General features: G+C 40.2%; 1 protein-coding gene across 1 annotated transcript; it reads right to left on the bottom strand.

Annotated features, from left to right (window-relative positions):
• Nucleotides 1-1,679: 1,679 nt before the first annotated feature.
• YIPF4 (Yip1 domain family member 4) lies at nt 1,680-24,926 on the bottom strand. Its single transcript, XM_074949012.1, has 6 exons — nt 24,671-24,926; nt 15,658-15,832; nt 12,161-12,332; nt 8,694-8,771; nt 7,622-7,735; nt 1,680-4,501 (listed from the first exon to the last, which is right to left on the bottom strand). Exons 1-6 carry the CDS (start codon nt 24,753-24,755, stop codon nt 4,364-4,366), a joined length of 762 nt encoding a protein of 253 aa, XP_074805113.1. The 5' UTR covers nt 24,756-24,926; the 3' UTR covers nt 1,680-4,363.
• Between the last annotated feature and the right edge of the window lie 517 nt (nt 24,927-25,443).

Here is a 25,443-nt window from a genome sequence, read left to right as displayed (position 1 = left end):
CCTGCACCTATGCAGGGTCCAAGCTTGAATGCCTACAGAGCAATTTTTGGAACCCAGTGAGACGGAGTCAGCTGACCATGGCCAGCCACAGGTTTTTTATCTCTGTGTACACGTACCCATAGTCAAGTCCACGGTCTAAAGCCCATTGCAGTCATACTCTCACTGGCTTCAGTCGCCTTTGCGTAAGGCCCTAAAAGCTTCAAGATGAAGCTTGTCCAATGCTGAAGAAATAGCTGTGCTCTTCAAATTCTAGTTACTCTACAACTCAAGTTGTTTTATAAATACTCCTTTTCAATATAAAAAAATAGCTTACAATACTGAATTATTGAGATCTGATGGACTAAGCTTTGTAGTCAACTGTCTTCATAACAGGATCCTCCCTTACTTTTTCCAAACTCGAACAATTTCCAGCAGCAGGAGCTAGCAGTTTTAGCTTGCATAGATACACAATACAAACAAAAAGAAAAGGAGGACTTGTGGCACCTTAGAGAATAACAAATTTATTTGAGCTTTCGTGAGCTGTAGCTCACAAAAGCTTATGCTCAAATAAATTTGTTAGTCTCTAAGGTGCCACAAATCCTCCTTTTCTTTTTGCGGATACAGACTAACACGGCTGCTACTCCAAAACATACAAAAAATACAAACAGGCACTTTTGGATCATCTGTAGTTGAAGATGGACATGCAACATTTAAAAATATACTGCTGTCGCTTTATAAGAATGTATTTCAGATGATCAGTTATTGCAGACAAAAGCTACAAGGTTCCATAGATACAAAAGCATTTGTTTTATGGTTGAAGCCAATGAGATAGGCAGTACCTGCCCCTGTAGCTGAACCATCATCAGGGTTTATTTTTGAACAGAGATCGTGCACATGAATGGAGAGAGCAGGCAGAGAAAGTATTGGTATGTCTTCACTACCCACCGGATCGGTGGGCAGCAATCAATTTATCGCGTCTAGTCTAGCCACGATAAATCGATCCCCGAGCGCTCTCCCGTCAACTCCTGTACTCCAGGCAGAGGCAGAGTCGACGGGGGAGCAGCAGCGGTCGACTCACCGCGGTGGAGACACCACAGTAAGTCGATCTAAGTACATCGACTTCAGCTACGTGAATAACGTAGTTGAAGTTGTGTAACTTAGATCGATCCCTCCCCCAGTGTAGACCAGGGCTAGATGTAGTATGAAGACTGGATGCAGGACAGTGAAAAGAGAAGCCAGAAAAGTGTGCTTTAAGGGCCAACTGATAGTAACTTTTAGGCAATCTCTCATTATTTCAGTGGAGTATGAAAAAATTCAGGTGTGTAATTTTAAAATAGAACTTAGAGAAAAGGTAGGAAAATACTTCTTTGTACATGCCTGTTCACTATGCACACAAGTTTTTCAGAACACAATTTTCACTGTGCACATGCAAGTCCCATACTGTTGCATCCATGCCTTTGGAAATAAGCTTAGCTGGAAAGTAGTTGCTTCAGCTTAGAAGTTGCACTAATGACAGGAAATCTGCATTACATTTTCAAGTATGAAACAGAAGTTTGTATACTTCATTATCCTAAAAAATTTATTTACAATTTTAGAACATGAAACTGATTACATATATAGGAATGTGGATGTATGTGTTTTGATTCAGTGAAAATAAATAAGCTTTATACATTCTGTAAACAAGTTTAATTCAAAATCTTTATAAAATACATCTTATGCTGTATTTACATACATACCTGGTCTAACAATATGAGTTAATTCAATGCGAAGTTATAAAAAACTATTGGAACCATTTGAGAACTGTTTAAGTATGTTTCTTTGAATAGCATATGCAAAAGGTGAAACTAAATATATTGACTTTAAAAGGTGCAATTCTGCAGTTGTCTATAAAAGACTTGCTATGTTATATGCATATATACACTGGATATTATACACACACACACACACCCCTCTAGTTTGAAGGGCACTGTTAAAACAGCAACTATAGTTTTAAGAGAATATTAGCACAAAAGAAACTAAGATTTTTAAAGAAATGTCATCATAGTCCCATATGAAAAGGAAGCTGGGTGTGTAGAAAGAGTGATTTTAAACTGTCTCAGAAAGTACCCAAGTTCATATTGTCATTGCAGATCCATGAATATGTTATGAAGTTGTCTACAACACAACTTGGAAAGGGCAGACAAGAAATGGTACAAACTCATTAAATACCTACCAACCTTTAAGTGTGTTAATCCCTAGTGTTTATGATGCAGTTAACTACATTCATTCACACTGACTTGGTTTCTTTAAAGTTTAAAATACTAATTGGATCTTCTCGTTAACCACTATAATATAGCCATAAAATGATAAAGATGGGAAGCACATTATCCTGACTTCCAGAATCACATCTGATAGAGCTTCACTGCTAATGCGTATACTATTTTAAAACAGTACAAATACTTTCAAAACATGCTGGGATATGAATTTCATTTACTATAGATTATTATGCAACAAGGTACTGTAATTGGTAAAATACACTAATATAGGTTAAGGTTCACTAAGCTGTAGATATGTAATCTATTTTTAGAAACCATACTATTTGTTTAGAACAACATCGTGCAGTTCTTATTCAACCAAAACTTCCGCTGATTAGTTTAAAAGTTGATGATACCAAAGTTATTTTTATGTTTACAGTACTGTGAGACTTAGCATAGCTGGGATTTGCTATCACAACATTTGTCCAGCACCAACTTTAAGTAGTTTAATTTAAAACTACCAGGTACCCATGCAGTGAAACAATTTATAGAAACTAAAGTTTCTTTTGGAGGCTGAGAATTTAACTTTAAATTTTAATAATTACTATTATAAATTACATACAATTAATAATTAAAGTTATATGGATAGTTTTATTACAGATATTGCAGAATTGAAGCTAAAATCACAGTAGTTTGACTACTACAGAGCACAGGCAGCTCCTCATATCACCTTGTAATGGTTGATAGATTTTTTTTATTTGCAGTAAGGATCTCTGGTTGTACTATTATTTTTAAGAGACAAAAGTGTGCAAAAAAAATTTTTTGCAAGTCAGTCAAAACCTATTTCCAAATGTTACCTACTAAAGATAGCAAACAACTTTACTTCAATAAAGTAAATATCATGCTAAGTTACCTTCAATAAATTTTTTTCTTTCCATAATTTCCATTATCATCATCAACATGGACCATTACATAAACAATTTATATAGTATACCCAGGAAGTATTTAATATGTTATCACATTATTACCTAATTTGATAGTCAAAATTAGTGTGAAAATTTGTTGCTAAATTCCTAATTCTGCCTTCCTTACTCAATGGAGGCAGAATAAGGCTTTTAAGAATTTTAATACTTCATTTTGCAAAAGATGAACAGTATATTAGAAAAACACTCCTGACTGGTTAAATTACATACCATTAAAAGCAATACAGAACAAGGTGTTACAAAACAGATACAAGGTTAGAGAAGTATTCTGTTTATTTTGTCATTTTAAAACATTGCTCAAGGTCACAAATTTGATACATTATCTTCATTCCCCCACACCTTATTCCAATGCTGCAGTTGAAAGTTGTTTTTGTGTGACTTCAAGTTCAGAACTTGTTAAATATAAAATAAATTTGATTCTGCAAATAAACCATTTAATGAATTAATGTCACATAGTGTATGTCTTGCTCCATTTGGCAGAGATATAAATGCAACTCTTAATTCAAATGTTTGGGTCTTCAAGTGTTGAAGACCCAATGTACATCCTTAAACAAGGAGTATATATGCTACACACAAGCAAGAGATACAAAATACACATGTACACTTTTCTTCCCAAAGTAAATTAGAATTTATAAAATCTCAAAAGCCAAATAAAAGAAATCTGGGGCTCTAACATAAAACATACTAATATCTTCATGTCTCAATTATAGAGCCTATTCTGTGAGCCATCACAACTGTTTCATAAATATATACAGAATTTGCTGTGCCAAAAAAGCCAGCTGTATTTAACTGAAAATAAAAATTGCACTTTGAGACCGTTACCAATATTTTTTCATATTCCCATTCAATGTAATATAGTAATCTGGTCCTGGTGCTTATGGCACAGGTATCAAGCTGTATTTTTGCTACACAATCTTATAAAACACAAAGTTCTTATATTTAGTTCATGAAAATCTAAAGAATCTTAAACCTAGAACTCTGATACAAATCCACATAGCTATAATTGCTTAATTAAATAATATACACACGTGTGTGTTTAGGTCTTAAAACCTTTCAACAACTGGATACAAAACAGTCACTCCTATTTTCTCCAGCCTCCTTAATCTTATGTTTTACCAGTCTGCATGTGAATAAAATATTGTTTCTGGCCACATCCAACACTTCAGGTCACACCCCAGTGTATAAGGACAAGAAGTAGATGTATAATAAAAAGATTGGATAAATCAGAAGGGGCTTCTTAGTCTTAAATTCTTCTCCAACTAGTAATGAAGCAGCACTGTATGCAGCCCAAAAGACTCCAAACAGCTTAAAAAGAAAAAAGGTATAATGTTAGCTGACAGTACAAGAAAATCTGTCCAAAGACTAATACAAAAAATCAGAACTTTTCTTGAACGTCACTAGGAAAGAAACCTTTCATTTTTTCCTGAGTGTTATATTGAGAACACATAGTATGGTGGGGTGTTTTTTTTTTGTTTTTTTTTTTGCGTTCAGAGAGATATGCACCATGTTGGTCTCGAAGTATTTTCATTCATGGATATCTGAGTGATTTTACCTACATGTATTCACACTAATAATCTCCAGCTCCTATGTATTGGCTTTCCCCAACAAATCTCAAAGCACGTTACAATGAAGGTCATTATGTGGCATCAAGCATCTGCAAGTGCACTCCTTTGAATTTAAAAGTCTATAGTTACAATACAGCAAACAGTAAGGGTACATATTCGGATAGTATAAACCTTTATTCCAGGGGAGCACTCTAACAACTCTTCATTCTGTTTTAGTCCTCTTCAACTTGAGCTTTTTTCATGATTATTACCTGTAATTCTGCTTCTCTGAATGTCATCTTGCAAGATTCTTACTCTTGGGTCTTGTACCTCCAAAGCAAATCATCAGAAAAACTAAAAAAATTTGGCCTTGTCAAGGACCTGTTGGCTGGTGACTTTAGTCACTTTACTGAGCATTCTCCTACCTCAAGGACTCTGGAACATACTAACCAATTTTTTTCAACAACAGGAAGCAACAGCTTCCCTTAGCCATAAACATAAAAAGAATATTTAAAAAAAAATTCTGTAGATATTAACATCTCAGAGGTAACAGCAAAATATACATGATTGCCTACAGCAGGGGTGGGCAAACATTTTGGCCCGAGGGCCACATCTGGGAATAGAAATTGTATGGCAGGCCATGAATGCTCACAAAATTGGGGTTGGGGATGCGGGAGGGGGTAAGGGCTCTTGTTGGGGGTGTGGGCAGAAGTGAGGAGTTCAGGGTGCGGGATGGGGCTCTGGGCTGGAGCAGGGGAGTGGGGTGTGGGATGGGATGCAGGCTCTGGCTGGGGGTGCAGGCTCTGGGGTGGGGCTGGGGATGAGGAGTTTGGGGTATAGGAGGATGCTCTGGGCTGGGACCGAGGGGTTCAGAGAGTGGGAGGGGGATCAGGGCTGGGGCAGGGGGTTGGGGCATGGGGAGAGGCTCAGGAGTGCAGGTTCCAGGCAGCACTTACCTCAAGCAGCTCCCGGAAGCAGCAGCCATGTCTCCTCCTACATGGAGCCGCAGCCAGGTGACTCTGCGCACTACCCCGTCTGCAGGCGCTGCCCCTGCAGCTCCCATTGGCGGCAGTTCCCGGCCAATGAGAGCTGCGGGGGCAGTGCTTGAGGCAGGGGCAGTGTGCAGAGCGGAGCCCCCTGGCTGCCCCTCTGCATAGGAGCCGGAGCAACGCCATGTTGCTGCTTCGAGGAGCGGCCTCTGACCCTGCTCCCTGGCTGGAACACCGGAGCGGGGCCGTGCCGCTGCTTCGGGAGCCATGTGGAGTGGCCTGAGTCAACTGGCATGGGTCAGCCACACATTTTTAATTGCAGGGTAGACATATCTTCAGGAAACTTTTGCCATACTAGTACAGTTCATTAAAGTTCTCTACTGCCACAGGCCTGGTAGGTAAAGCTGAGCAAATAAAAGATTTTTTTGGTTCACCGGCAATTCAAAAAAGAAAAATTGTTTTGGTGCGAACCAAAAAAAAAGAAAAAAAAAAAAACCCTAAACTTTTTGGAACTGTTCAGCAAACTCAAAAGTTGAAAAAATGTTTTGTTTCAGTTTTGAGTGTTTACATTTAAAAAAAAAAAAAAGTTTGAAAAGCCATTTTAAATTGAAAAATCAAAATGTTGTTTCATTTAGGGCTGTCAAATGATTTTTTAAAAATCGCAATTAATTGTGAGATAAAAAAATAGTCACGATTAATCACAGTTTTAATCACACTGTTAAACAATAATAGCATATCAATTTAAATTTAGCAAGGAAGCATGTTCTCTGGAATGGTGGTCAAAGCACGAAGGGGCATACAATGTTTAGCGCATCTGGCACATAAATACCAAAACTGGCTACAATGATGCCATGCAAACACCTGTTTTCACTTGCAAGTGACACTGTAAATAAGAAGCAGACAGCGCTATCTCCTGCAAATGTAAACAATGTTTATCTGAGCGATTGGCTGAACAAGGAGTAGGACTGACCGAATGGACTTGTGGGCTCTAAAATTTTACATTGTTTTGTTTTTGAGTGCAGTTATGTAAAAATAAAAATCTACATTTGTAAGTTGCACTTTCACAATAAAGAGATTGCAGCATGTATGAGGTGAATTGAAAAATACTATTTGTTTATCTTTTTTACAGTGCAAATATTTGTAACAAAAATAATAATAATATAAAGTGAGCACAGTACACTTTCTATTCTGTTGTAATTTAAATCAATATATTTGAAATGATAGAAAAACATCCAAAATATTTATAATACATTTCAAAATTGGTATTCTATTATTGTTTTACAATGTGATAAAAACTGCAATTCATTGTACCTTTTTTTTAACCTAGTTAATGTATTTTATGTTAACCGCTTGAATTAACAGTGATTGACAGCCCTAGTTTCATTTCAGAGGTGTCAAAAAGAAACATTTCTACTTTTCCTGAAATTTTTTGGACACAAATTTGGCAAAACCAACACAAATTTGTGAAACATTTCAGTGTTACCAAATCTGCATTTTGTTGCTAAAAAAAGTTTTGTTTGAAAAATTTTGTCCAGCTCTACTGGCAGTTGACTTTGGGCTGGTCAGTTTTGGCACTCCGCCTCAGTTTTCCATCTGTTTAATGGCTAACAATACTTACCTTCTTTGTAGAAGTGTTTTGAGATTACTACTTCTACTACCAGGAGGTCTCTGAAATGACTGATGTTACTATTCACGTTCCAATAACTAAACATATCATATATTGAATTATGGGGAAGACAAAGCGACTGCCTGACCTCTGTTTCTGGACAAGAGGGTCACAAGAATTCAAGCAGTACTTTTAAAATTTTATCACAAGTTACTAAAATTATTACTTTGTTCAGGGCAACATAATATTTTGAAGCATAGTGACAAACAAACATTAATGAACTCACTTTTATTAGTGTAGATACAACTTCAAATGATCCAGCCACCAACAGGACAGGTGCTATTACAATGAGTGGAAGTAGAGAATATCCTATCACACCAAGAACTTGCCCATATGCAACCTAAAAATTATAAATCAATCCGTAAAGAATAAAACAATTTCTTCCATCTAGCTCGTAAGTTTTGTCAACAGAGAAAACACTTATATTTTGTCATGATGGAATTAGTAGCTATTCTAGTAAGTGTAGTGCTGAGTACATGCATCTGTCTTGTGGCTCAGAATTAAAGTTATTAAAATGTGCAAAGTGAATTTTTAATATTACTATCATTAAATGTAAATTTACAGGGTAATATATTTATGCAAATTATACAATTGGTTATTTCCAGTCTTTTTAATGCCAAGGCTCTTTACTGGTAATGATAGAGTAACGCATTTCAAATAAGTATTACATAATTACTGCAGCATTTAGAAATTAGCATGGTATGTATGAAATACACTATCAGATTTCAAATTAACAAATCAACTCAACAGTGGTCATTAAGTCAGAATATCTGCAATTAACTGCCACACAAAAATAACTCTCCCACTGGGATGCCTTAATTAATGATAGAAGTTCATTTAGCAGTGAAAATTGTAGTAAGGATGCTCTAGACGTCTAGTAGTGTTTTTTATATATTTCTGGTTCTGGCCAGGTTGTAAGTAAATGTGCAGTTTAAATAACTGTATGTGAAATTGACCAAGGGTTTTGTTTTGTTTTCTAAATCCAGTTACATGAACAAATGAATGTGTTAGAATTTAAGGCGAAGATTTGGATACGTTCTTATTTTTAATTAAAACCTGTTCACTACCTAGCACCTATCTGACTAGATCTGACTAACTCTAAGAATTTACCTTGAATCTCAATTTCAACAGACATGAGTGTGTTCCGCACTGTGCTATAATTCATGTCTAAATATGGGAGGTCAAGATTTTTGAAAAAGTAACTAGGTGACTTTAAAGTGCTGCAAGTTGGGCACCCAAAAAACCAAGTCATTTCTGAATATTTTATATATCAATCACACTTCCACATTGCTACTTACTTCTCCTCCAAGAACTCTGGCCAATAAAAAAATTGTCAAGGATCCAAATATCCATATAGTTATAATCCAAGAAACCACCTTAAGAGAGAGAGAACAATTAATTCTTATCAATCAATTTTCATTATAATTCAGAATTCATTTTGGTTTAATAAGAAAGTAAACTGCAGCAAACCTTGTATTATTCAGTATTACAATGGAATTTAGAAATAAAATTCAGATGACAAGTTTGCTGTGTGTTTGGAATGCTTAATAAGAAAATATGGTAAAACCAGTATTTTACCCGTAGTGTGGTTTTATTATCACAACAGGAAGGTGTCAGTAAAAATTTTGGAATTAAAAGCAGTCTGGCTAAATCATGTTTGTTTTCATTCTACTTTGAAACACAAAAGGAAACCACTCTCTCTTCAGACCCAATGAAAAGCATGCCCAGACAACATTGACCAGTTGGCTTAACGTAACAAAAAACAAAGAAAAATCAATGTTCAGCTTGTATCTTCTTTCTTGGTTGATTAAGATTGTATCTAGGGATGGCAGAATACTGTGTGTCACCCTTAAAACTACAAAATCAAAAGAACAGAGATCTAACTCTTTCTGCACCTCAATAGTACTTCTAGTTTAGGCTGTAGTCTTCCTCTCAGGTTTCCTCCTCTCCTCAGTTCTTAATATGAATATGAAACTGGCTTAAATTATCACACAATTCAGGTCCCTAGCCTACACTTAAATTAAATCACAGCCCAGCTGATATCTGGAGGGCAGCTGCTAAGCAGAATAAGGAAAAATATTGCTTTCCCTTTGAAAACAGCACTTCTACAGTGGGAACCCACACACCTAGGACAGCCTTTGAGCTTCAAAGTGTGGTTGCATTTAAAACTCAAGTTTAGGCTACAAACCTAAACTGGGTACTGATTTAAGGTTTCATATGCACTGTAAAAATAAAAAGGGAAGGTGAAAAGAGCATGAAGCTAGTGTCTCTGTAGATTTTGTCTCTTCAGTTAAATTCTCTAATAATTTTAAAAAGAACACATCATAAAACCATTGTTTCACTAGGGAAAGAAACACTGCATACCTTTCTTTCTTTCCCTGCACCTTTCTCCCATCCAAAAGAACAAATCACATTAATGTGTCTCATATAAAATTAGTCAACTATACTCATAGAAATAAGCCATTCAAGAGTGAGTGTTAGTCAGCTTTTAGTGCACACCTTACGGAGGTTGAAGGAACTCCCTTTCAGGCTCATATCTCAAAATTAATTACCTTAACTAATAGCATTCTATAATACCACACATCCTGGTATGGCTTATTGCTCAGACTGCAAGTCTGTCACAGAGGTCACGGACATCACGGATTCTATGACTTTCTGTGACCTCCATGTCTTCTTCAGTGGCTGGTGCGGCTGCCACAGCTGGGGCAGTCTCGGGCCACTGTGCTCCCCCCCAGCAGCAGCAGGAGTTTTGGTGTGGGAGGGGGCTCTGGGCTAAGGCAAGGAGTTGGGAGTTCAGAAGGGGGGTGAGGGCTCTGGGCAGCACTTCCCCGGGGGGGGGGGGGGGGGGGGTTCCACAGAAATGGCAACATGTATCTCTCTCAGCTCCTAGGCAGAGGCGTGGCCAAGCAGCTCTCTGCACTGCCTCCAACCGCAGGCAGCGCCTCCAAAGCTCCCATTGGTCAGGAACCGCAGCCAATGGGAGCCAATGGAGTGGACGTTCAGGGTGGGGACAGCACATGGAGCCCTCCTGGCCGCACCTCCACTTAGGAGCCGAGGGACGTCACCATTTCTGGGGAGCCATGTGGAGCCAGGTAAGGAGCCTGCCAGTCATGCCAAATCCCCCAGCTCCTTAGCACCCGTGGGGGCTCCTGAGCCGCCCCCCGCCCCCGAGTACCCAAGTTTTAGTTACGGGTATATAGTACAAGTCATGGACAGGTCATGGGCTGTGAATTTTTGTTTCCTGTCCGTGACCGGTCCATGTCCTTTATTAAAAATACCCGTGACTAAAACACAGCCTTACTTATTGCTATATTTAAAGACAGAGCTAAAGGTGTTTACTCATTATTATAAGTGGAGGTTGCAGAGGGTCTCACTTAGGTGCTACCAAGAGAAGACCTAGATTCATATCTAAGTTCTGTCACTTTTTAAAGGTGGCAGTGATTAGAAGCACTACGAGGGATGTTCTGCTTGGGCAATACTGGAAAAGTGGAAGAAAGGCCAAGCATCTCTATGCTATAATTCTTGCTGGCCAATCAAAAGCTGCATTCCCTGAGTTCTCAAGGAATCATAGGAGAAGTCAAGTGACAAGAGACAGAGGTATTAAGGAGACAGAAGTTATTCAATTATGGGGGTGGGAGGAAGAGAAGGAAAAGATATCTGAGAGGACAAAAAAGGTACCAGACAGAAGTTGTGGCGTTATTTGTAACCACAATAAATTCAAGATCTTTACGCAAAGGTTTTCTGGTAACAAAACCAGTTTAAAATGATCTGAAAAATAATCTACTAGTATGACTATAACGTAGAAGGTTCAACCAGCAAGTATCTAACTGCCAACTGAATACGCCACTTTTGAATTAGAATTCTTAGTTAACATAACTTATTACTAATATGTCTGGACACAGAGCTAATTTTTCCCCTCTCTAGAAGAGATATCCTTACTAAAGATGTTTGCAAGAGTATGTGCCTGGGTAATGTGGCCGGGCGAGGGGGAGTCTTCTAATGGTTTCCTGTCCCAAACTTTTTTGTGAAGCATGTAGGAAAGCCAACTACCTTTTTCACTGTGCAATGCAAAAAAGAGGACAGTGGTAGGGGGAACTGAAATATTACGAAGTTAATAGTACAATCAATGTAAATTGTATTTGAGAACTAAATTAAAGATGGGAGAAGATTTCAGAGGAGGGAATGTGTTCATACAGAAAAACATAGTGCAGACATTCTACTCTATGATTGTGCACCAACTACAGAAATTTAAGTGACATTAACTTTCATCACTGATCCCTAAGGGGCCCTCAATTTCAGTCACAGTTTACATTTTATTTAACATAGATGAACCAGCATTGTAAAGGTGCCATCTTTTGCTTTAGCACTATAATGAAATATACCTATTGTGTAGGTTTTATGTTTTTAGTCATCCCAGTTAGTATACAGCTGAGAATCTGACAGATTACATATCATTACAAGCCTCCAGAAAACCCACGCTTCCTTCATTTCCATTTCAGAGACAAGAACCTGACATTTTTATTCTAATTAACCTTAGCGATGTACTACAAGGAACGTTTAGTATAGTATTACAAGTTTTTTTAATATACAGAAAGACTAACCCATGAAATAAATATATTTGGAACTAGATGTTCCATTCTTCTCACTATACTAACGGCAAAGGGAGAAGAGGCTTTCTTCGTCTCTATAAATATGACAGACTGTTTAGCATTCAAGTCCCAATATTTAGTTTAAAGTTCTCTTTAGATAAAAGGTTTATACCTACCTTGAACTGTCCATATAATGAAACCATTGAGAAGAAGAGGACAACTGCCAGAGGGCCCCAAAAATCAGGGTTGTCTCTCACTACCTGTCTATTAAACCCAAGAGATGGCATAGGCATCAACACACATCGAATTTTGTAGTAAATATCCTTCAGATCAATGTCCAGTTCCTCCCTACAATTGTAAAACAAAAGCTTTACTACATATTTTGGTACTGGAACAGTTTGTGTAAAGAGAATAATTCATCTGTGAGAGCAGGTTAATTAAGCAGTGAGAGTCTGTAGTTTGTTCATTATCACCATGCTTTCAGATGCAGTGAGACACAAGACGTGGAATACTTCCAAATATACCAGCAGCATAAAATTAAATCTCAACATCCTAGTGAGATAAAAATGATTTTTACCGTTTAAATATTTCTTCAAGAAATGCTTGTTAAATTTCTAACAACCTTATTCAACATTAATGCAATTTCATCATTAACTATACTGAAATAAATACTGTGGTTGGGAACACAAAAGAAGGGTAAAATACCCTACAGTCTGAATTAAAGTAAAGCTTCTGTCCTCCAACATCTAGGCACATGTATGCCATATTCATCTGTCAAGGTTTTTTTTATTGTCATGCTATTTTAAAGATTATATACATGGAAATATGCAACCACATACACACATTACATTTATTTGTAATGCAACTAAAGATAATACATGCTCCCAACAGGGAACAAAAGCGTAGGATTAATTAATCCTCAAAGTATTTTAAAAAAGCATACCAACAAGCTGAAGCTGATGGTCTTTTAATTAAAGGAAAGATGTCAGTTGCTTCAACTGGGTAGTTTCCCCCAGGCCAGTTTATGCCAATAGTTCAACTGGCTGGTTTCCCGTGTGAGTAAACAGCAATAACTAAGGGCTTATCAAATCAATAAAAGATGTTCTATCAGCAGATCTTGCTACTCTCCAACTTCCCACCCCCACTTCAAGGCCACAAATTAGCCTTAAAACAGACAGGGATGGCCAGTGAAGAGTTGCCCTCTGCAGAACTCTCCATTGGTATAGATCTGGCAGAGTTTAGTTCTGCTGCTCCCCTCAACCATGGCATAAGGGAAAGGAGGGGGCATTCCAGGGGCAGAGCACAGATATGACAGAGGGGGTGAGGCAAAGCAGAACTCTGCTTTATCTGATCCTCTATTGGTGTAAGGTTGCTGATGGACTGTAGTGTAAGTTAGGGCTGCCCCTGTGCAGTTGGAACTAGGCGGCTCTGAAGTAAGGAGCTTCAAGAGACTTCCTGCAGCTGCCCATCTTAGCACAGGTCTGAAAGTACAGAATCAGGACCATGATATTAGAAAGCACAGATCTGGGTTCAATTCCCAGCTCTGCCACTGATTTGCTAGGTGATCTTGGGCATATCCCTCTCCACGCTGTGCCTCAACTTCCACCTCTATAAAATGAGGGTAATGATACTAGCCTCCTTTGTAAAGGATTTGGAGTTCTACAGATGAAAATCACTACAGAGCTACTAAATATGATTAGAATAAGTTATTGCCTGATTTGTGTCCCATGATGCTCAGTTACAATATACTAGGAGATGCAGATTGAGTTTTAATATCTCCAGAAATATCTGTTGTCTCCCAGTACTTTCTGTTTGAGGATCTCCAAGTGCTTTACAAAAAATGGCAAGTATTATCCTTATTTTGCAGAGAGGAAACTGCAGGACAGAGATTACGCGTCTTGCCAAGGCCACACAGCAAATTAGTGGTAGAACTAGGAATAGAACCCAGATCACCTGCTTCAAAGTGCACTATCCATTAGATCACAAAGCCCAACCATACCTCTTTACACAGGGGGAAACATGGGTTTAATCAGCATTATGGTAATTTTTGGCTTTAAACAGATTGCGTGCCTTCAACGTAAAATGAAAGGATGTGGGAAAAGAGCTGTGCTTCATTTATAATACTTTTAAAACTGAGTTTCAGTGAAAAATCCTAGTATACAAGACTACAGTGCAGGAATTTTTTTCCTCTAGCATTTAAAAGTCCTGATGAAGTCAGTTTATATCAGAGGATTATAACCCAATTAAATATAATCTAATTAAATCCAAATCTTTGTCCACTTACTTCAAGACTGTGATGATGACCACCACTATTTGCAATACCTTTATTTCAGATAGTAACTGCTACTGTTCACTTGAACTTTTTGTAAGTCAGTGTTGTTGATTGTTTAACAGTGCTAAACAAACTCAGCTTAATGGCAGCACAACAGAGGAGGATAGAAAAGACACAATCTAAGGGCTTGTCTACACTACAAAATTAGGTCAACTTAATTTAGGTCATCCTATAGCCACTGCAGTAATTCAATTGGCTGTTGATGTCCACACTACCGTCCTCCTGCCGATAAGCATGTCCTCGTCAGGATCACTTCCATCGACTGAAGTGGGGCATCGTGGGGCACTGACAGCTGAGTGAGGGGCACAGATAGCCACACAGGGCTCACAGCTGGAGCCCCCAATCTGCCCCAGGGTGAAAGCCCCAGCTGTGAGTCTCACGTGGGCTCCATTTCACAGCACAGAGCCTACCAGCAGTGAAACAGACATTCTTGGCAATTTCACACTGCTACTGTCTCTGCTCAGAGCAGCTGCACTCTGACAGCTCTGGGAGCCCCAGGGGTAGCTGGGAGCCCAAGCTCTCGATACCCGTACCTGGGCTCAGAGTGGGACCCCAGGCAGTAGCCCGCTGGAAGCAGGTAGCCAGGAGCCTGCAGGGGAGCTGGGTTCTAGCTGGAGCCCCACACCCACCCAGGGATGACAGCCCAAGCTGTAAGCCTGGCGCAGAGTTCACAGCAGGGAACCTAACAGCCTTTCTTGTCAATTTCATGGCTCCAACAGGGAGCCATGAAATTGACAAGAATTGTAGCCAACAGCTGATGTAAGTAATGCAGAATCTACAGGGACAGTGTCGCCTAACTACACTGACATAAGCCCTACGCCTTTTGTGGAGGTAGAGTTATGATGTCAGTGTAGTAGGGCACTTAACATCAGCGGGAGCAAGGCTGTAGTGTAGACGCTGACATACGTCAACATAAGGCAGCTTACGTCGTCCTAACTCTGTAGTGTAGACCAAGCCTAAGATTTGATTTTTTGTTAATCATTAAAAGAACAAAAGTTTAAAAGAAGCAGTGAGAAAACAACCTTTTGTGGTACTCTATATGAGCAAAGGCCAATTATACTCAAGTTTTACCTCATCCTTTCCACCTTCCCCTAAAGCAAGGCAAGCAACATGTTTTAGCTTCTTCCCCACAATACAAAAAAAAAAAAAAAAAAATCTGAATAAAGGTAATGATGTACAATGTTACAAATACAACGACAGACTTAAAGTTAAGCCATTTATCACTGTGGAATCCTAGTCACAGCAAAAAGACTTACTGCTCGCCAATCTTCAAGAAAACAAACAAAAAAAGTTATTAACCAGAAAAATGAAGATAGATATCAAAGAGCAACTGTGACATACAGGAGTGGCTTGTTATCTTCTGGGTCATCATCTTCTACTTCCAGAAGCCAGCCATATCCTCTCTGTCTCAAGAATGTTGTTGCAGTAGATTCTTTGATGAACTCTCCTCCTCCTCCTCCTCCTCCTCCTCCAAGATTTAGCTTAACATCTGGAGATGCTATAGAGCCACTAAGATCTTGGAACAAAAAGGAGAGAAAAACAGGTTTATACCTTCACAAAAGCCAGTTTGAACTGCTACTCCTATTTTTTCTGTATTCCAGTAGGTCTACCCTACACAGGTTAATACTGAGAAATATTCAAAGTTATGGAATAAAATTGTACACTATAAGAGATGAATAATTTGAAAGTGATAAAATATTTTATATAGACAGAAAATGTTGATAAAGATATATCAATTATTGCTTTAGGGCCAAAACTGTCCAACTTCAGTGTCTAAAGTTACCCCATTCATTTAAATGTCTAACTGTAGACATTATGGTTTGACAGTTTTGGACTTACTTTGTGTTATATTATGGATGTTAGTTAAATGACATTGTTATCATATACCACAATAGTAGCAATTTGCTTAGTACTTCAAGTGCACTAAATGCAACCTATTTGCATTCCAGCACCTTTCTATTCCACCCCATTTTCCCCTTGTATGCGTGACTGGTTACAGCAGGAAAACCTTTCGTAGACACATTTCAATTTGTCACCTGGATTTTACACAGACATTTTAAAAAAGAAAACTACCAGAACTCCATAGGCCCTGCTTTTATTTATTCAGAGCTATCGTGAGGAGAGACTCTCAGACTTCTCTGACATAGAATGATCTAGTCCTGCCACCACACTAAAAGAAACAAAAAAGGAGCAAAGCAAGGAAGCTTTCCGTCTGTTTATGCATACATGCCACAAAAGACAAACTAAAATGTATTGGCATGTTTCACTTAGTTTGCAATGAGGTACACACAAACAGAATGACAGAGTAGCAGAGTAGTAACTGAAAACAGAACAAAGGCAGGGAAGAAGTAGGAAATTATGGGAGAGAAAGGTCACAAAAGAGGGGATGCTATTCTAGGCTACAGTTTGTGTTAAAAAGTTAATGAGAATACACTGTGGAGAAGTATCAATTTCCAAGAACAGAGTCTCAGTCACTATTTGTTACTAGAAAAAGCACAACTTTTGTAGAAAGCTTGTGCTGAGTAGACTGGTGTAGAACATTGCAAGCAAGAACTCTGATCTCATTTTGTTGGCTTCAACCCCTTTGTTTCACAGGTTTTCTTTAATGAAACTCCCCCCATTTGCCTCCATTTTCCTGCTCCCACCTTCCTGCCTTGTCCATACCATCCCCTCCCCATGAAATTCTCTCTATATACACACTTGTTCACCAAGAAACCAATCTCTCAGCAGTCAAGTCTATCTGAAAGGCACTTCTTGATTTGGTTTAGATTCTACTCCTGGGCATTGCAGTTGTTTAAAACAAAACAAAAACAATTTGAAGTATTTCTATTCCCAGGTGTCTTTCCCCTCCTTTTGTCAGATTGTGACATCTTTTGTATAGAAACTCTTCTTTTTGAGAGCTTTACAGCAGTAAGCATAGTTGGCACAGAGTATAGATAGATCACAGTGGCATTTCTACAAATATTTACATATGGAACCTGGAAGCACCTCCAGTCTTTAAGAATCTTGCCCTGCCAATGCAAGAGGAAAAGTCATTCTCTGTGCGTGTGGGCCTTTCACACAGCAAAAGAAAGGGGGTGGGGAGCAGGAAAGGTAGGAAAAGTGTCTATGAACCATATAATTGACAGCAAACCTGGGTGTAGACATAGTATCTAGGGATTTTTTAAGATTGACAATATCTATTGTCGTTATATTTTTATGTGAATGATAGAGTAAGAAACTATGCAAATACAACTAAGTTTTTAAAAAGTCAGGATGCAACCTATAATGATGGTATAACAACTTAGTCTATTCTGTTTGTATGCATAAAGTTTTCACTTAACATCCAGTGTTAAGACCAATTTAGAATTCTGCCTTAAACTCAGTTAGCTAAATGATTCACTCTTGGAACTTAAGTTTTCCCTGTATCTGCTGTTCAGCCATTTTTAAATTACAAAAGGAAATTACTGATTGTAATTTTGTTTCTGGCAATATCACTGTGAGCCAGGAAGCCCCCCCTAATGCTAGCTAGCAGAGGACACACCATACCACAACTCAGTCACACCTGACACACTTATTGCCCCAACCCACTGTTGTTATAATCTGTATCTAAAAGGTGCCATGTTAGGTACCATATGCAAACTGACGACATGCTGGTCATTATTATGATGTGATGTATGTATGTGTGTGTGTGTGTGTGTGCTTGGAAATATGTTCTTAGAAAGTGTTTTCGACCATAAGCACAGCCTATCCTAGGAAAAGGAATGTTGTTTCACTTGTCTTCCTATGTTTCTAATGTAAACTGAGCCAGGTAATATCTCAGAAGACAAAGAAAAGTACACCTACTTATACAGTACACACAGTCTTCAAGCAAAACAAGTGGGGGAGGAAGGGAGACCACTTAACTATCACAACAGGGAATGAAGCCTGCTCCACCACAAAGCCTTCCTGGCTCTGGCATCACACACAACAGACTTTGGAAAATACAAGCAGAAACAGAATGCCATTTTGGCATCCATCACTAGGCGGGCAAAAGGGCTCAGAGCTCCTGCAATCTGAGAAAGGTGGATCCTTCAACCAAAGAGGCTGAAGTCTTTGGGAACTGACTATAGATGAGAAACCTATTTAGACAGAAATAACTTGCAGAAGTTAATTTTAGTCACTAGGAAGTGTGTTTTGTTTCATTTCTAACCTTTCCTATCTCTTTCACTGACTTGAAATCACATAACCCTATATTCTTTGTTAATAAACTTATTCTTGTTTTATTACAAAACCATCTCAATGTTGTGTATTAAAAGGCTAGTGTGTGTTGTCTCTTTGGAGGCAGCAAACTTAATACCTTCTCTCAGGGTCCAGTCAGAGGGTCTAGATGCAGCAGAAAGACATCTCTAGGGAACCTGAGAACTGGGGTTCACTGACTGTCACCTGCAAGGCAAAGTGTGGACTAGCAGAGTCTTGAAGGTTGCTGGCAAGGCAGACAAGCTGGTATGCTCACAGAAAATTGACAGAGTTTTGCTACTGCTAAGCTCTCTCTTACTGAGGTGGAGCAGTAACACTGTGGGTCATAGTTCTGGGTAACCTGAGCAAGATATCACAATCACCTGTGCAGGACTTTTATTCTCAGTTTTCAGCAATTTAGAACTAGTCTGACAGAACTCCCCTAGCTCTTGACAGCATCAGCTTGAGCAGTAGAGGGGTGCAAGTGCAAGCAAGGCCTCCTATTCAGTATCATTTCTGAAGGAGAAAAAGAACGGGAGAGGCATTTGGAACTTTATAACTGAAAGTTGTCTCTGGACTGGCACCTGGAGAGCACCTCAGAGATTGTCCTCACCCATCATTGGCAATTTTTAAATTGAGTTTGTATGTTTTTCTGACAGTTATGCTCCAGGACTTATTTTGGGGAAGTTCTATGGCCTGTAGTACACCAGAAGTCAGACTAGATGATCACACTGGCCCCTTCTGACCTTTGAATCTCTGAATCCGTTACTATAAGCGCTCTTGTATTGCATACAGATGTTGGGTTCCAGTAGGATATCATTATCTACAAAGTTAGTCTCATGGAGAGGTGTATTTGTTATTATGAATATAGTTATTGCCATCAAACCCAACATTTGTATAGCATAGCAAGCAGTCACCTGCTTAACATTTCTACCAGACTGGTAAGATCTTGGCTCCTGTCTTAGGGCTGAAAGACTTACAGTCAAATCATATTTAGTAGGACTACTTTATATCAGTTGTCTGTTACTGACAAGCTGTGACTTTGAATAGTTCATCATGAATCCTACATGCCTGACCGTGTAGTCCCACTGAACCATGTTCAGAGTGTTAGAAAGGACATGGGGCCACAGGGAATCAAAAGTCACCAGTCTGCCTCCAACAATGGTATGATGCTATGGAACCTTTCAAAAACTTGTGTTTGTGGTGCTGGTTAAAAGGTTCCTGATGTCACTGAGGCAAAGCATCCTGTGCAAGTGGTACTGAGCTCTTTTGCAGTCAACTTGAAAGCTGGCTTTCAAGGCAGAATCTTCTCTCCCCATGTCTTGAAGCAGCAATACGACGGATGGGAGAACAATGTAGTTCTTGTATCCTTTGCCCAATCAGAAGAGGAGTCCTCCAAAATACATAAGAAGTCAGAGACAAGGAAGATAGACAAATAAAGGAGTGGGAAAAAAGCATAATCTTTACATCAGACAGCAATTTTTGCCAGTGACAATACATCTACATTGGGGAAAATTTGTAACCAACTTATCTATACAAAGTTGGCTCCACCAATGGAAGTGGTGGTGTGGACATGATGCAGGTTTTGAAACTTCTCATGTTGTGTAATCCTGTTTAAACTTTTGCTTCTTAGTTATACTAATACTGACACACAAAAAAGAAAACACATACACAGCTTTTTGTAATCCTGCAGGTTCTTTTAGTTAGAGATTAAGAATGGCCATATTGGATCAGACCAATGGTCCACGCAGCCCAGTATTGTGTCTTCCAAGGGTGATCAATACCAAATGGTTTAAAGGGAATGAACAGAACAGGGAAATCATCAAGTGATCCATCCTCCATTGTCTAGTCCCAGCATCTGGAAATCAAATTCTTAGGGACACCCAGAGCATGAGGCTTTGTCCCTGATCATACTGGTTAATAGCCATTGATGGATTTATCTTCCATGAACTCACCTAATTCTTTTCTGAACCCAGTATACTTTTGGCTTTCCACAACATCTCCCAGCAACAAGTTCCACAGGTTGATTGTGCATTGTGTGAAGTAGTACTTCCTTTTAAAAAAAAAAAAAACAACTGCCGCCTATTTATTTCATTGGGCGACCCCTGGTTCGTGTGTCATGTGAAGGGGTTAATAGCACTCCCTCATTCACTTTCTCCACACCATTCATGATTTTATGGACCTCTGTCCTAAGCCCCCCACATCATCTCTTTTTAGTCTCTCCTCAGATGGAAACTGTTCCATATCCTTAAATCATTTTTATTGCCCTTCTCTGAACTATTTCCATTTCAAATAGATCTTTTTTGAGTTGGGGTGAGTAGAACTGCATGCAGTATTCGAGATGTGGGTGTACCATGGATTTATACAGCAGAAGTATATTTACTGTCTTATTATCTATCCCTTTCCTAATGCTTCCGAACATTGTTAACTTGTTTTTTTGACTGCCACTGCACATTGAGCAGGTATTTTCAGAGAACCATCCACAAAGACTCCAAGATCTCTTTCTTGAGTAGTAACAGCTAATTTTAGACCCCATCATTTTGTATACAGTTGGGATGATGTTTGCCAATGTGCATTACTTTGAATTTATCAACTTTGAATTTCATCTGCCATTTATGAGATCCCTTTGTAACTCTTCACAGTCTGCTTTGGACTTAACTATCTTGAGTAATTTTGTATCATCTTCAAAATCTGCCACTTCACTGTTTTACCCCCTTTTCCAAATCATTTCTGAATATGTAGAACAGCAATGGTCCCAGTATAGATCCTTGGACACCGCTATTTACTTCTGTCCATTCTGAAAAATGATCATTTATTCCTATCCTTTGTTTCCTGTCTTTTAACCAGTTACTGATCCACGAGAGGATCTTCACTCTTATCCCATGACTGCTTACTTTGCTTAAGAGCCTTTAGTGAGGAACCTTGTCAAAGAGTTTTTTTGAAGTCCAAGTACACTCTTGTGCACAGTCACCTGTGTTCATGTTTGTTGACTCCCTCAGTGAGCGCTAACAGATTGGTGAGGCATGCTTTCCCTTTACAAAAGCTGTGTCAACTCTTCCCCAACAAGTTGTGTTCATCTACATGTTCGATAAATCTGTTCTTTACTATAGTTTCAACCGATTTGCCTGGTCTGGCAGTTAGGGTTACAGGCCTGTAATTGCCTCTGATGTCTTTTTTTAAAAACTGGCATCACATCAGTTATCCTTCAGTCATCTGGTACAGAAGCTAATTTAAATGCTGGTTACATACCACAGTTAGTAGTTCTGCAATTTCATATAAGAGTTCCTTCAGAACTCTTGGGTGAATATCATCTGATCCACTGGATTCTTACTGTTTAATTTATCAATTTGTTCCAAACTCCTCTATTGATACCTCAATCAGGGACAGTCTTTTCAGGTGACAGATTTGAGAGAATGACTCCAGTGTGAGAATCTCCTTCACATCCTCTGCAACTAAGATAGATGCAAAGACTTCATTTAGCCTCTCACACTCCTGGGGGAATTCTGCGCCAAAAATTAAAAATTCTGCGCACAATTTTAAAATTCTGCATATTTCATTTGTCAAAACAACAATATAATCGTGCCAGTTTAAATTATTTTGGTAATTTATTTCAACATACCTATCAGCAGATGTGTCTGTAACACTACAGACAACAAAAAAGATTCAGGAAATGTTTGGCAGATGAAGTTCTGTATTATTATGCATAGTAAGGAATAAGTAATAATTAATTTAAACTACAATACAGAAAATAACCTCACAACAACTATTCAGCATTTCCTAAACACATATAGGTAGAGCTACTGTTAGTCTCTCAACCAGAGTTTGCAATATCAGTGTACTGTACATATGGATTAAGGCTTCCAGGAACAAATAGTGGCTCCTTGGCACTCACTGAAAAAGACATTGTTGAAATAGTTCAGAAACATTTTATGTTAGCATAAGCTACGCATTTCTGCATAGAGAAGTCAGAAACACTGGCAATATAGTTCAGAGAAGATTTATATGTAAAAGGATGCATTAGGAACGGGCTGCACATTCAAAACAGGCCATGAATGTCAAAATAAGAGGCATACACTGGAGCTTTTATACTCAGCAAGCTAAATAATGAGACCTTGTATAAAATCAGTTTTTTAAAAAAAATATTAAATTTATATATAAATAAAAAAAATTAAGAAAAATACTCCCCATGGCTCCTGATTTTTAAATGGTGCAAAACAGTGCATTTTAGAATTACATTTCTGCTCAGACTGGCTAATTTAAACAAGTTCTTAAAAGAGAAAGAAAAATACTGAGTATGTTTACAGTAAAGCAGATATGTTTTCCTAAATGAATGGTCAGTGAATCACCACATTAGAGGAAGGTGTATTTGATCCTTAGCACAAGGTAGGGCAAGAATGTAAGCAGGCTCATCTTGGTGTCCATCTCAAAATCAGAAGGGAGCGGGGAAGCTTTCCTGGAGGAGAAAGGGAGTCATGCAATCAGCAAGTATTCACTCTGGAGACATGCAAGAATTGCACACAGGAGGAAGGAATCAAAACAGTGAGATCTAATAATAGAAACCAAGAAATAAAGCAATGCCAATTAATGTCCCCTGGCTGATTCCCAGGTGCCCTAGATTAGAAAGGCATTGGGAGTATAGGCTCCAGCACAGTAGTGGGATGCACAGGCCATTGGTTGCACAGAGGTGGGGGAAATCATCCTGCAGTCCCCCTCACCTTCCCTGGCCATGGACTTGGTGGCAAGGCTGCACCCAACGCTGACACAGCGCAAGAGCTTGACCCACCCCATGCCTGCCCCAGAAACATCCCAGTGTCCTGCCCCTCTGTGCTGGGCACACCGCAATAGCAAGCAAGAGGGACAGAGTCTTGCATACACACACGGGCAGTCCCCTGGCAGTGATTTACATCTCCCCTGTCTGCTCCTGATGCATGAACAGATGTGCCTGCTTGTGACCGCTGCCTGGAAGGGGTGCATTACACTCCTCTCATGGCTTCCCTTCGCCTCCCCATCAGAATCAATTATTCTTTGGGGGAGTGGGGGTGGGGACGAAAATCTGCAGAGGACATTAATTCTGCACTTGTGCAGTGGCACAGAATTCCCTCTGGAGTATTCGCCACAATGGCCTTGTCTTCCTTGAGTGCTCCTTTAGCACCTCACTCATCCAGTGGTGCTATGGATTGTTTGGCAGGCTTTCTGTTTCTGATGTATTTAAAATAATTTTTTGCTGCTAGTTTTTTAGTCTTTTTCTAGTTGCTCTTCAAATTCTTTTTTGGCCTGCCTAATTCTACTTTTACACTTGACTCACCACAGTTTATGCTCATGAATAAATGAATAAGCACGCTCCCTTTAGTCTTCAGTTTTCTAGTAGATTTCCATGCTGGTTCTACTTTCAGGATGGGCTGTATGTAAGTCCTGAATACACATGTTCTCAGAGCCACCAGTTTGTGTTTATACACATGCAATGATAATTCATAGTCCTAGGGTAGACAATTGCTTGTGTGGGGGAAGACTGCAGCTGCTAGTCGAACTACAGGTGGCATAATACTGCTTTACTAAACACAAGTGCATACTTTGAAATGTTAAGACAGCATTCTCCCGATGCACATTTTGATACTACTGTGTGAGTGGCTATAATGTGTTAGCCTATTCGCCACACTATAACATAGTGTGCTGGCCGCACACCCCGCACTATACTCGCTTTCAGCTACCTCCTGCTCAGCGCCGAGTTACTGAGCCTTGGAAACTGGGTCCCCGAGCTACCCACAGCACAAGGCGCTCCGTGGACGACTCTCCGAGGCACCGCCCAAGCAGCAAACCCAGGCATGCGGGGGGGACCCAGCCGCCACACTCACGGATATGTCACGGCGCGGCGCAGGCCTGGCTAGCACCGCGGCCGGGGAAGGAGACCCGCCCCACAGGCAGGTGCCTGTGCCACGCAGACGGAGCCGCAGGCCGGGGCCGTAGCTGGGATTTCGCAGGGAGGTTGTTACGCTTTATTCCCACCCACCTCAAGCGCCTAGACGGAGAGACGCCCCCGACACCCACAAACTTAGCGGGGCAGGGGCCACCTCCTCTGCCAAAGGCAGAGGCGCCCCCGGGCCGCCCGCTCGGCCACTCCCGGGCCGGGAGCCGCGAACCTGCCCAGCCCCGCTCTCACCTTCCGCCTCGGCCGAGGAGACAAAGGTGAAGTCCCCGTTGTTGGGCGCATAGAGGGGCGGCTGCTGGGGGCCTGGAGGCTGCATCGCCCCGCCCGCTGCGGCGGCGGCGCGACCGAGAAGAAGGGGCGCGGGCCGCGGGCCTCCCCAAGACTCTCACTCAGCAGCAACGGGCTGGGCGAGCTGCTCCACGGCGCAACCCCCTGTGACAGGACAACAACAATGCCACTGCCCTTCCGATTGGCTGTTTGTAAGGCGCCGTCTGATTGGTTGCTCGAGCACCCATTCCGATTGGTTCTCCGGCTGCGTTTCAGGGCGGTGACTCATTGACCTGACTGTAAAAGACCTTCTGATTGGCGGAAACAACCACGGCGGGGTGGGAAGAGGAAATAACTCTGTAGCGGGGGTTATTTTGTTCTAGATCACCCCATCCACATACATCCCTTTGGTTTCTTCCATAAGAGCAGTCGGTGCCTGCCCCTGTCACCCAACACAGCTCACTGCTTCCCCCAGCGAGCCACACCCTCCTTCCACCGCCCCCCAACCACCACCACCACCACCTCCTCCTCCTCCTCCTCCTCCTTCCATTCATAGAATATCAGGGTTGGAAGGAACCTCAAGAGGTCATCTAGTCCAACCCCCTGCTCAAAGCAGGAGCAATCCCCAATTAAATCATCCCACCGATTTTTGCCCCATATCCCTAAATGGCCCCCTCAAGGATTGAGCTCACAACCCTGGGTTTAGCAGGCCAATGCCTGCAGATTACATAGGGAGA

This window comes from Natator depressus, chromosome 3, assembly GCF_965152275.1.
Source record: "Natator depressus isolate rNatDep1 chromosome 3, rNatDep2.hap1, whole genome shotgun sequence".
Classification (NCBI taxonomy): Eukaryota; Metazoa; Chordata; order Testudines; family Cheloniidae; genus Natator; species Natator depressus.
The sequence above is the reverse complement of the archived record's forward strand: the minus strand, read 5'-3'. Positions and strand labels throughout refer to the sequence as shown.

Coding starts and splice junctions, on each gene's coding strand:
- YIPF4 (XM_074949012.1), bottom strand. CDS start 24,755: ATGCAGCCTCCAGGCCCCCAGCAGCCGCCCCTCTATGCGCCCAACAAC. Junction 8,772..12,160: donor CATTATATGGACAGTTCAAG/GTAGGTATAAAC, acceptor CTCTCTCTTAAG/GTGGTTTCTTGGATTATAAC. Junction 4,502..7,621: donor TTGTATCTACACTAATAAAA/GTGAGTTCATTA, acceptor TTTCTTTTTAAG/CTGTTTGGAGTCTTTTGGGC.